General features: G+C 35.5%; 1 protein-coding gene across 4 annotated transcripts in view; it reads right to left on the bottom strand.

The window, feature by feature from the left end:
• Nucleotides 1-13563, bottom strand: part of pacsin1b (protein kinase C and casein kinase substrate in neurons 1b) — a 35675-nt gene that overhangs the window by 2791 nt on the left and 19321 nt on the right. For 2 of the 4 annotated variants that reach the window (XM_048198501.1, XM_048198502.1), the window contains exons 2-9: nucleotides 7839-7952; nucleotides 7185-7341; nucleotides 6765-7000; nucleotides 6011-6166; nucleotides 4241-4416; nucleotides 3593-3713; nucleotides 3341-3471; nucleotides 365-555 (exon numbers count right to left, since the gene is read on the bottom strand). In XM_048198501.1, the coding sequence (XP_048054458.1) occupies nucleotides 365-555; nucleotides 3341-3471; nucleotides 3593-3713; nucleotides 4241-4416; nucleotides 6011-6166; nucleotides 6765-7000; nucleotides 7185-7341; nucleotides 7839-7898 (1228 nt within the window). In that variant the 5' untranslated portion in view covers nucleotides 7899-7952. Of the gene's footprint in view, nucleotides 1-364; nucleotides 556-3340; nucleotides 3472-3592; nucleotides 3714-4240; nucleotides 4417-6010; nucleotides 6167-6764; nucleotides 7001-7184; nucleotides 7342-7838; nucleotides 7953-11944; nucleotides 12084-13563 lie in introns of those variants that run through there. The other 2 variants (XM_048198503.1, XM_048198504.1) reach the window with 2 other exon arrangements.

Genomic DNA, 13563 nt, shown 5'->3' with positions numbered 1-13563 from the left:
ATGCATTAAATTGATCAAAATTGCCAGTAAAGACATTTATAATGTCAAATAAATGCTGTTCTTTTGAACTTTCAATTAATCAAAGAATCCTGAAAATAATGTATCATGGTTTCCACTAAAATCACAACTGTTTTCAACATTGATAATAATCAGAAATGTTTCTTGAGCAGCAAATCATCATATTAAAATGATTTCTGAAGGATCATGTGACACTGAAGTATTTGCATCACAGGAATAAATCACATTTTAAAATATATTTAAATAGAACATAAATATTTTAAATTATAATATTTTCACCATATTCCTGTTTTTACTGTATTTTTGATAAAACTTCTCTCAAAAACATCTCTCATGCGATTCTCACCAGCTTTAAATGTGAGCTCGTCTTGTTCTTGGCCATCGTAGTCATACAGCGCTCTCACTCGCACTCCTTTACTCTCCTCATCGAATGGATTTTCACCACCATTAGTTTCACTGGCTGGTCGGGCGGCAGGCGGCTGCTCGTCATCAGACCACTCGGCAGAATACTGCTGGTTCTTCTCGTAACTGCTCACGCTGAAGACGACAACCAGATGGGAGAAGCGCAGGTTAATTTCTCCAGAGGTTAGGGTTAGCAACAATGGTGAACATTCACAAACAGCACAGTGCAGGCAAGGGAAGAGGAGCAGAGGAGCTAAGTTGCAGCAGATATACTATTACTTACAACAACAAAGGCAATCCAGAAGGAAACACTCAACGTAACAGCTTCACTAATGCAAAGACAATACAGGACAAAGAGAAGAACCAAACTGAGGGCTTAAATACATGGCTAAATGAGGAACCAAACAAGACTCAGGTGAACATAATCAGTTAACCAATGAGTAACCTTAGAAACCACCTAGCAACAAAGGGAACAGAAACAAAACATGAGAAGGAAACATGGAAACCAAAGGAAAAACAACATAAGAGTCCACACATAGAACAGATTTGTCTTATTAAAATGATATTTAAATGCTTAGTTTTATGAACTCTGGGGGGCAAAACATATAATGCAATGCAATACGTAGGGAATAACTGACTCCGGTCTGTTGAATTATTAGAAAATAATCAAACCTGAGTCAATTATTCTGCTTATACTACAGTTACCACACTTCAAGACATTGTTCAGATGTTGTATTTTAAGATATTTGTCAGGCTTTTGTCCTTAAAACGCTCTTGTGTGAAGGACAAATTTCTTACAAAATTCTTACGCCGTGTAAAAACAACAAGAACTGGAAAAACATGTTGTATACACTTTAAAACTGCAGTGTGCGAGTTTAAAATTAACAGACCGTTAATGTTCATTGGTGTGGATGCAAATATAGTTATTGTTCTTGGTGTGAACGGGCCTTAATGCAGTTATTAATGCAGTTATTAGAGAGAGAGAGAGAGATTAAAGGTGCCGTAGAATGTCTTTTCAAAAGATGTAATATAAGTCTAAGGTGTCCCTGAATGTGTCTGTGAAGTTTCAGCTCAAAATACCACGTAGATTATTTTTTATTCATTTTTTTTAACTGCCTATCTAACATCATTAAATATGAGCCGATTTAGGCTGCGGCCCCTTTAATTCTCATGCTCCCCCGCCCCCAGAGCTCGCGCTTGCCTTAAACAGCATAAACAAAGTTCACACAGCTAATATAACCCTCAAAATGGATCTTTACAAATTGTTCATCATGCAGCATGTCTAATCGCGTAAGTATGGTATTTATTTGGATGTTTACATTTGATTCTGAATGAGTTTGATAGTGCTCCGTGGCTAAAGCTAACATTACACACTGTTGGAAAGATATATAAAGAATGAAGTTGTGTTTATGCATTATACAGACTGCAAGTGTTTAAAAATGAAAATAGCGACGGCTCTTGTCTCCGTGAATACAGTAATAAACGATGGTAACTTTAACCACATTTAACAGTATATTAGCAACATGCTAACGAAACATTTAGAAAGACAATTTACAAATATCACTAAAAATATCATGATATCATGAATCATGTCAGTTATTATCACTCCATCTGCTATTTTTTGCTATTGTTCTTGCTTGCTTACCTAGTGTGATGATTCAGCTGTGCACAGATCCAGATGTTAATACAGCCTGCCCTTGTGTAATGCCTTGAACATGGGTTGGCATATGCAAATATTGGGGGCGTACATATTAATGATCCCGACTGTTACGTAACAGTCGGTGTTATGTTGAGATTCACCTGTTCTTCGGAGGTCTTTTAAACAAATCAAATTTACACAAGAAGGAGGAAACAATGGTGTTTGAGACTCACTGTGTGTCATTTCCATGTACTGAACTCTTGTTATTCAACTATGCCAAGGTAAATTCAATTTTTAATTCTAGGGCACCTTTAAGCATGTGAATTACCTGAGTCTGTGCGTCTCTCAACAGTGTTCGGCTGCAGCGTTTCTACTAATAGCTAAACTGTAAGTTTATCTGCTTCAAGAACAGCAGCGTTATTATTTATGTCACGTAGCTATTAAGTTGCTAAAATATTTTACTGATAAAATCATCAGAGCAGCGTTTCACAACACGTTTCTGTGCGAGTGTGTGTCTGTACTGTATGTGTGTGTTTGAGTGGGAGAGGGAGTATGTGCTTTCATAATAAAACTTAATTTTGTGACAAAAAAACATGGAATTAATGTCGTTTTTATCCTATTGTTTACTATATTTATTTGGGTTTTGGTTCTTTTGCTGTTGTAGGCTGTAAGGTCCTTTGAAATAACTGAAATAATTTGGCAAAGTGATACCGACATATAATGTGGTCAAGACCTGCCTAGAACTACTTTAGCCTTGTGTTTCCCTGAAAATAATTGCACACCTTAGAATGTTCATCAACCAATCAGATTCAAGCATTCAACAGCTCCGTAGTATAATATATGATGATTGAGAGATGAACAAATAAACATTCCTCAAAAGCCTGAAGTGTCATATTTGATACTCATATTTTAGCATGATTTAAAAAAAAAAAAAATGAATGGATGAATGAATATTCAAGTAAACCTAAGTTGGTTTAGTCCAGTAAATGTTCATCTTGAAATATTAATAACAATCTGAAAATTATTCTTACATTTACTTTATAAAAATCAGTCAAGATTTTACAGCAAAAAGACCACGACCTGAAGGAGGATGTTTTTACGATTATACAAAAAGGATTTTTACTTGATGTATAAACTATCAATCAGATGATAGAGGGCATGTAGTAGATCATGTGCAACAAGTTTTGACTATGTTGATCACTTAGAGGCATCAGAAATGTGTGTATCAAATATGATGCAGAAGACTTTATAGGGTTAAATAACACAAAAAAACCTCTGTACCTGCCCCGGTCTCCAGACTTCGGTGTGCCCTGATCTACACCATGCGTGACGTGAGTCAACGTGACTCCATCATGGTTCCTCTTCACCTTCTCTTTCTTATTAATGGAGTGGCTCAGTTCTGGGTTGAACTCCTGATTTAGAGACAAGGTGAATTATATGAGAAATACTCAGTAACTGTTTAATAAAATGAACAGTCCTAACACCAGATAGGTGTTGTTGTGCATTCTCACTGATCCCACACACGGACTTTACCTCAAACTGTGGCCAGTTCATGTGCATGCCGGGCCCGTGGACGCTGCTGAACCACTTGAGGTCTTCTTGGGCGCTGGCTGAGGTGATGGTACGCTCCAGTTCCCGGTAGACTGCGGCATAGCTGTAGAATTAGAATTATAGAGATTATTAAGAGACTGATGACTGGTTTGGTAAATGCAATTTTCTTTCTTATGTGCTAATGCATTTCCTATTCACATACAGTAGGAAGTTAGTGGCTGGACATTGAAGGGCTTATCACACTCGACAGCTTATAATTTGAAAAAATTGTATATGGGCCAGCATACATATTTTTGTTGTGTTTTCCAAAAAGAAAAATACTGTGAATTATGTGGACAATATTGTTGAAAGGTTTAGGGTCAGTAAGATTTATTAATGTTTTTGAACAAAAACGCTCACCAAGGCTGCATTTATTTGATGAAAAATACAGTAAAAACAGCAATATTGTGAAATATTATTAGAATTTATATTAACTGTATTTTTATTTAAATATATTTTAAGATGTAATTTATTCCTGTGATTCAAAGCTGAATTTTCAGCATCATTACTCCAGTCTTCAGTGTCACATGATGCTTCAGAAATCATTCTAATATGCTGATTTGGAGACCAGATCTGTGATTTCAAGCTGACCTTTGGCTCTCAGTGAGGTTAAGATGGCGTTTGACATCCAGAAGCACCTCGCGGAGGAAGTTCAGCCTCTTCTCCTCAAACTGCTGGCACGACTCGAACACGACCTCCATGTTCTCCATGTACTGCGGCGTGCACTTGCTGAGCTCATCAAGGGTCTTCTCGTATTTCTCTTTGGCCTGAAACACAAAACAAATGACATCTTAAATCCTCTGACTTGTTGCATATAATGTGAGATGTCTTATTTATGCAAATGTGAAAAGGTGAGCCAATCATAACAAAGGGGATTTGCATAAAGTTCTAAAATTAAAGCCTATGAAATTCTAGCCCTGTTCAAGGATTAGAGAGGATGGAAAATGGTCATGTTAAACTAAATGATGGCTTTGGTACACAAAACAAAATGGCATTATAAGTGCGCTGAAAGAACAAAAAACTAAATAATTAAAAAAAATGACACAATCAATTTAAAATGAAATTTAGGTAAATATATATTAAATAACAAATAAAACTATTTTTAGGACCACTAAGGTATATAATGTTTGCTCACTTTATGACAATTTTCCCCAAATTCTCATTATCATAATAAAGAAAAATAAGCTCAAATTATCTCAAAAGTTAAAAGTTCAGACACATTTAAGCAATTTATCATTTCTGAGGGAAATATCACGCAAAATCACGCAATTCTGACTTTTTTTCTCACAATTGTGAGTTTTTAATCATGCAATTCTGACTTCATAACTTGCAATTCTGAGACAAAAAGTAAAAATTGAGAGTTAATTGCGAGATTTAAACTCGCAATTGCATCTTATAAAGTCAGAACTGCATGATATAAACTCTATTTTTCTCAGAATTGTTTATAACTCGCAATTCTGACTTTATATCACGCAATTCTGAGTTTATATTTTGCAATTGCGAGAAAAAGTGTCAGAATTACGAGATAAAAAGTCACAATTACCTTTTTTATTTTTTTATTTCATGGCGGAAACAAGTTGTCATGAAAGTAATGACAAAATGCAAACATCTTAATGACTCGTGAAGCAGGTTTGATTGCTTTATGCAAAATACCTCTATATTTTTCTTTTAGGGGTGAAATGTGAGTTGTAAAGTTAGAGGATGTGTACATTTTCTTAATTGAACAATATCATTATATGGGATGGTTTTATAGGTAACTACAGCCGTCACTCAAATGTCCAGCTTGTCCATTGTTCTACTGTGACACAGCTGATTCCACTGGGACTCTGGGTTAAGTGCTTATAATGGATGCTGGGTTAGATTAAAGGCTAATGAATTGGCTCTACAGTGTGTTAGGGGCCCATCTATTGAACGTCCCTGTGTTTCCCATTAAGTGGTCCAAAGGCAGAGCAGTAATATGAAAGCAAGCTCTGGGGAGTCGGACCTGCTGGTGTAATGAATAGCGGATGAAATTGCTTGAGGATATTTCTGTTGGCTGCCGTCTGTTGCATCTATTGTGGTGAGCTTTGAAAAGATTTTTTTATTTTTTTTGTTAACAGACGACTGAAAGAAATTTCACATAAAGTGCAACATGAATTTCAGAAGAAACCAGGCCACAAAAAGGCTGCATTCTACATCAAAATGGTTTTGGATACTGTTAAAATACAAAAACATTGACAATAATATATGTCATGCACACATTTTAAAGGAATGTTAGAGTTGTTCCATAGACTTTCATTGTAGGTACATGACATAAACAACCTTTGGTTTGTTTATGAAAAATGCAAGTTGTACATAACATGCAATGTTTTCTTGGCTGACCTTCTGAACGTCATTTTTGCACTTGTCCACCTTCTCTTGTAGTTTCTTTTGCTGATCTGATGTGACTGACGCCTCTCCTTTGCTATTGGCCTCCCTTGTAGATGCAATTTTTTCTTCCTTGCAGGCCATATGGTATGTTTTCTTTGCTGTTTCCAACTGCAAATTAAAGATGAACATAAGCATGTTGAGTGAATTATTCAATGATTTGTTTGTAGTTTCAAATGAAGATATTTCTTCAGCCAAGATATAACATGCACTAAGTCATTTCTTGTTTATGGAAATTTTTGGAATGGAATAGTAGAGTACTGCTTGCTGCATACTATATTTTTTAAAAATAGTATGTGAAACAGAACACATTACACCTAGCTGTCACATGACCTCATGTTTAATTCACCAAATGGTGACCAATTATAATGGTTATTTGGCATATATATATATTATACATGGTTATTTGGCATTTTTTAATCTAATCTTAATCATAATACACACTATATACTGCATAAATAGTTCGTTATTCCAAATGTAGCCCAGGTTTTGCTGCCTCTAAATCATCAGCATTTATGGCATTTCACTTCAGGTTGATTGGTGTGCAAAATAATAACCTGATATTCTCTATGAATCATTTTTTGAAAGTAATATTTATGTTTTTAAGTGGAAAAATGACAGTGCACATTTAGAAGAATGTAGATCTGTAATCATTCAATTGGAAATGGGTCCCAAAAAAAGACCTGTGAGAGAAGTTCTGTCCCCTCACCTCTTTGAGTTTTTTGGCCCATGGTTTCTGGGCTTTCCTGAAACCCTCGTCCGCCTCTTTGGTTTCTTTGAATCCGCCCATCATTTGTTTGTGGTAGGCATCTTTCTGCCAGTTCTTCACCTTCTCTAAGTCCTCGTTCAGCAGGTTATTTTTCACCTCTTGATGCAACTCGCTCACTTTTTCTGCTTCTGTCATCACAGCTAACCAGGCTCTCTCCAGAGAACCGTACTGCGGCCCTGGAGCAGCAATAAACAGCGCATTAAAATTGATTGAGTTAGAATGCAAGGATGAAAGAGAAGCTTGTTTAGATTGAGAAGTAACACAACGTTTGCTTTCAAGGTTGTCACTTTAAATGTATTCAAGGATTTCTGAAGTGAGCAAACGTCGTTCTCTATGGCCACGTCATAAATCATTCAGCACCTCTCTCCACGAGCTGCCTCCACCTCTTAGACCAGTCGGTGAGCTGCTGGGCATAGGCCTTCTCGATCTTGGCACGCTCCTGTATGCAACTCATCATGTCATTGCAGAGTCGATGGCCATCCTCGATTCGCTTTACCGTACGCTTGTAGTTCCCAACCTGTGAAACACAGGTAAAGTCAAGGACAGGGCACTAGTCAAGCATTAGAGCTAAATGATCTATAATTCAATAGAAAACAGTGACCGTCCACTTTTTCGGTGTCCTTGGCTCTAGAAGAATTTCACATCCTTAAAGGTTTATATATTATCTGTTAAAAATCGATATCTCTGGAGAAAATGAATGTGATCCTACTACAGTCTGCGCTATAATGTATAGTCGATAAATCAACAATGACACAGTTTTACTTCTAATACTATGTTAACACCATACTATTCAATATAATGTTTGGTTGCCCTTTGGCTGAATGACATACTTTCACAGCATTAAAAGCCAATTAGTCAATATGATACAACAACATGCGACAGCCGCTAACAGCTTGTCTGGCAGCTAATCAATCCACCAGAGCTTCATAGCTGTGGTTTCCTGTACAAATAAGACATTTAACCTACATAATGTGAATAATAATATTACAGAAATAGTACGATTTTGAGCCTGACCTCCCAGAAACTGTCTGTGGTCTCGTCGGACATGGCGGACTCATCGTAGGCACCCGACATGCTGTGAGATTTGGCAGAGCAGGATTGAAGCTAACAAATGAAATTCACCATGTACTGCAGAAAAAGAAAGACAAAAGTTATGAGAACTTAATAATGAACATATATGGTTGCATTTAAAATAAAAGGAAAAAGTATAGAATAAAAAATCTAACAACCCCGCTAACAAAAAATGCTAAGTTATGAAAACATTTTGTTCATGTTCTATGAACGTTGTTCAAATGTTTTAAAAATATTTTTGTGCTAACATTTTGGGAACATTATTAAAGACCAGATCAGATCATTTTAAAGCAACATTCTATTAATGTTGCTGGAAGAACGTTGCCAGAACGTTCCTTGTTTTAGCTGGGAAAGAACAACAACAATGCATTTTACCTACAATACTGATCTAATAAGACCTCTTTACAGGAAAAAAATGCTTTGTTAAAAATTAATTTAAATCATTCAAAATATCAAGTTGGACCATGCATTTAGTAGTTTAAGTAGGCTTAAAAGCATGAAAACAATGGAAAGTCATGTAGTGTCTTGTTTTGTATTAGTCATGATGTTCGTTTTCAGAGTATTCAAAACTAATTTACAATCTTGCAGAGAGGTCCATAATGACCTGTTGCTGGTTGCCAACCCGAGTAGCCTTTTCAGTACTAAACTTTTCAGTCATTTGGCTGTGCCTTTTCCTAAATCACTGACAAAAAGAAAACAAAGTAGGGCCCAAAACAGAGCCCTGGGGGACTCTTTTAGCAAACATGTGGAAACTAGATCTGTTGTTCTTGACATGCACACTCTGAGATGGATTTGCAAGGTAATTTTAAACCAATATAGTTCACTTCACTAATCCAATATTGCTGTGAGCGGCGGTTCATGATAAAGAACATCATTTCAACTGAATCAAAACAGACGCCATCTGACAAAGTGAGCTGTTTCCAATACAACAGGGAATTTTTGTAATTGTCATGACTTATGTTGTTTTGTGATTATCTAAACCCAGACAATACCTTAATTGAATCCGTTGGAAGAAATGTAATTAAAATGTAGTTTTTGCCTGTGCAAAACATTCAATAACTTGTTAATGTGACAAATTAGTAATGTAGAGATCAATGTGTTCTTGCAAGGCAAGAGAGCAATGTAACTGTTTGCACAATCCAGATATGGCATCCAATCTTTAAAACACTGAATTTATATTCTCACTCAAAGAAAAGTCACTAAAAAGTCCAGACTTTGAAGATAAAGGGATCACCCACCCAGACTACACAAATGATTCAGTATGATTAAATCACACTGCCACTTTAAATCTGTGATCCACCTGATCTATTCCAGGCCACATTATGCTCAAAAACAAACACAAACCTTCAGCCTTCAACCTTGAGCCCTGATTGTATCATGATAATTTAATTCTCTGTCAGTGATCTCATCACAGTGATGAACAACAATCAGAGTGAAAACACTGAAGGAAATGGGCAAGATATATATATAGATATCTTATCTCATATTAAATACTTTTTTTTAAATGGTTAAGATTGTATAATTATCGTGATAAATCCAATGTCACAACATCACACAAACATAACCTGCATGCACAATAACATCTGATGACTGTATATCTTTATGTAACCTTGGAATAAAATTTATGAATGTCACTACGAATTGCTGCGCTTAAGGCGTACTAACAAAACTAAGAAAAACGACATTGACAAATGACTCAAGTGACTTCTGAGTGTTTGCAATGATAATAAAATTATGGGCGAGCCATGATGATATCATGCCATTATTCAGACTTGACAAGACAAGACGGCCTCCACTTATTTATAGGACACTGGGAGGGCGGGTGAATAATATTTGGGTCAGTTGAAACCAAAAAATGTGAACAGTTTAGAGCAACAAAAACAATGAAGGGTGGCAAAAGTGCACCAAAATTTACAACAAAAGTATTAAATCTTAAAGGGTTAGTTCACCCAAAAATGAAAATTCTGTCATTAATTACTCACCCTCATGTCGTTCCACACGCGTAAGACCTTCGTTCATCTTCGCAATACAAATTAAGATATTTTTGATAAAATCTGACGGCTCAGTGAGGCCTCTATTGCTAGCAAGATCATTAACACTTTAAAATGCCCAGAAAGCTACTAAAGATGTATTTAAAACAGTTCATGTGACTACAGTGGTTCAACCTTAATGTTATGAAGTGACGAGAATACTTTTTGTGCGGCAAAAAACAAAATAACGAATTTATTCAACAATATCTAGTGATGGGTGATTTCAAAACACTGCTTCATGAAGCTTTGAAGCTTTACGGATCTTTTGTTTCAACTCAGTGGTTCAGAGCGTGTATCAAACTGTAAAAGTCACGTGATTTCAGTAAACGATTCTTCGTTACGTCATAAGCGTATCGAAATGTTTTGAAATTTCAATGGTTCACGTGACTTTGGCAGTTTGTTACACACTCCGAACCACTGATTCAAAACAAAAGGTCATTATTTTGTTTTTTGGCGCACAAAAAGTATTCTCGTCACTTCATAACATTAAGGTTGAACCACTGTAGTCACATGAACTGCTCACTGAGCCAAAAATATCTTAATTTGTGTTCCGAAGGTCTTACGGGTGTGGAACGACATGAGGGTAAGTAATTAATGACAGAATTTCCATTTTTGGGTAAACTAACCCTTTAACCCCAATAAAGCCTACTGTATCATTTGATACGCAAAATTCTAAGGCCTCTAAATAATCAACATGCTCAAAACTGCTAATAATGCTACTGCATGCCTTCTGTTGTCTGATTAGCAAGTGAAAGGCCTTTTAGTATAAATTATTTAAAAATATTTGTAATATTTCAAGATGAACATTTACTGCACTGAAGCAACTTAGGTTTACTTGATTATCCACACTTTTTTTTTTTTTTTTTAGAAAAATGATGTTAAAATATCTAAAATTTTATACAACAGGCTTTTGAGGAATGTTTATTTCTTCATCTCTCAATCGTCATTGTATTGCATTGCATTATATATTTTGTCTGCGACATTATAAAGTACAGAGCTTTGATCATAAAACTAAGCATTTAAATATAAACTTAATCAGTCATATTATTGAGAGATATAAAGTGACTGCTAATATTTCCATGCATTTGATGTAAGTAGTCTATATGAGCCAAAAAGTCCTGATGTATCAAATGTATTTTTTTAAAGATTTTTTAAAAACAGAATTGTCTAAAGTTTCAATAAACAATTCCATTATTATTTTTTTCCATGTGTCAGATTTGCAGGGTTAAACAAATTATAGGGCAAGTTGCTCAAAAACAATTAGGCAAAATGGCCTCAATCTGGGCGGCATGTTCAGTTAATCCATTCAAATTGACGGGGCGGCAGTGGGAGGCATTTTAATCATTGCACATGACTCTCTTTGGCACGTTAAACAAAAGAACTATAAAAGTAGTTAGGCTTCCTAACTATTGATTGACTTAGGTCATAGCAACGCTCAAAACAATGCATCCCAAATGAATAAAACATGCCACTGCATGCATGTTATTTAAGATCATAAACTTTAACCACTTTCTTTATTTAGATCATATTAAAAATGTCATGAAATGTCTGATAGTCTTTGACATTAAATGCTATCTTTATCTCATTTCAAATGATATGAGACAGTTTTGAATAATACAACTTCAAATAAAATCCACACACCAAAAGAACAAAGGTCAGTGCATGTATGAATGCACTAAAATACACTAAAAACACGAAAAGACAGACTCCAGCTAATTGCATGAGCTTGTGTGTTAAAGTAAATTTGATAAACTGACCTAATCATGAGCTGATTGTATGTATACCTTAAATGCAAATCAAGTACCATAAAAGCGTCTGCCAAATGCACGAATGTAAATACGAGTCAGACAGTCTCTCTCCAAATCGCACCATCAAAAACAAAACCCCACACTACCCCCAAACAAAGCTTTCCTCCAACATCCACACACATGCATCATCTCTTCCATACTGATGACGAACACTCCATCCAAAGAGTCCAATCCAGCCATGACAAAAGAGGAAAAGCAACAAAAGGCTCACCGATCCCCCGCGTTCAGCTGTGGCTCAGGCTGCATTCAGATTCAGGCACGTGGGACTCTCCACCCCCTCGAAACCAACCCTCTCCACTCCACACTTTTGTTCAATTTTTGCCTCTTTCTTACTGAATTAACTTGGTTAGGCATTAGAGTAACAGCAGACTCAGTCAAGCTCACTGTACCTCTGATGTCTGGAAGTTAAAAATGCTTCTTGGTGGACAAAGTGGGTGCTCACATGAGCAGCAGCAGTGTGTGTGTGTGTGTGTGTGTGTGTGTGTGTGTGTGTGTGAGAGAGAGAGAGAGACTAATCACATTTGACTTGAATTATTCTGACAGCAAGGGGGGTGGGAGGTGGGTCAGTATTTGCCTTGGGATGATGGGGGGTGAATTTTGTTTTATTTTAGACAACAATAACACAGATATTTGGTTCTATTTTCTATGTATTTCTTTCATAATTATATATTGTGTCATATATACATATATATATATATATATATATATATATATATATATATATATCCCCACTTACATAAATGAACTATAGTCTCCTGCACCCTCTAGTAAAAATATACCAAAAATATCAAAAACGTTTGAATAATTTTTGTTTCACTGTATATATACATATATACATACACACACACATATATATATAATTTTTAATTCTTATTCAAGCTCAACTCAACAAAAGAAAGCTGTCATCAAGTTTCTCTTTGTAAAGTTTGTCTCCATTATTTATCATCTATAACTGTATGCTTTATTATGTCTTTAAATATCCATGCCTGAAGCTCAAAGCTCAGAAACGATAAAAAAGATCAGGAATGATAGAACAGCTGGAATGCCTAAACATTTCCCGACATTTTTCCATGACAGGTGGGTATTGAATACAGCAATGTGAATGACTGATGAATGTCTTTCTGTGTCATAAAATGACAGAGACATAACAATGTTCAGTGGCATGTTGACGATTGTTTGCCAACCCAAATAAAATAATGCCTGTTTTACTAGCGTAGCATATGTTTGTCTTTCGATCAGGCCAGTAATACAGTTAAGCTTTAAGTTGGTGGTTAAAACAGTCCGAAATGTTCTTTTAGTTCAATATTGCTTTTGTAAATGTGGAAAATGTAATCAGTAAACATACACTACCATTCAATGTTTTAATCTTTTTGAAATAATGATGTTATATGCTCACCAATTCTGTATTTGTTTAATCAAATATACAATAAAACGTGAAATATTGTGAAATATTATTACATTTAAAAGAACTGCTTTCTATCGTAATATATTTTAAAATGTAATTTATTCCTGTGAGCAAAGCATCATTACTCCAGTCTTCAGTGTCACATGATCCAATCATTCTAATATGCTGATTTGCTGCTCAAGGAACATTTCTAATTATTATCAATGTTGAATACAGTTGTGCTGCTTTATATCTTTGTGGAAACATCAAAAAACTTTTGCTTTACAAAAAAAAATAAAACACACAATGATGCACCTTTCAAAGTATCAAAGAATCACAATGCCTAAAGTCCATGTGTTAAAGGGATAGTTCACACTAAAATGTATTGTTCTGGTATTCTTTTTCAGACCACAAAAGGATAAATTTAATAAAAATGTTGCAACATC

The sequence above is a fragment of the Megalobrama amblycephala genome, linkage group LG8 (assembly GCF_018812025.1).
Source record: "Megalobrama amblycephala isolate DHTTF-2021 linkage group LG8, ASM1881202v1, whole genome shotgun sequence".
Taxonomy (NCBI): domain Eukaryota; kingdom Metazoa; phylum Chordata; class Actinopteri; order Cypriniformes; family Xenocyprididae; genus Megalobrama; species Megalobrama amblycephala.
The sequence above is the reverse complement of the archived record's forward strand: the minus strand, read 5'-3'. Positions and strand labels throughout refer to the sequence as shown.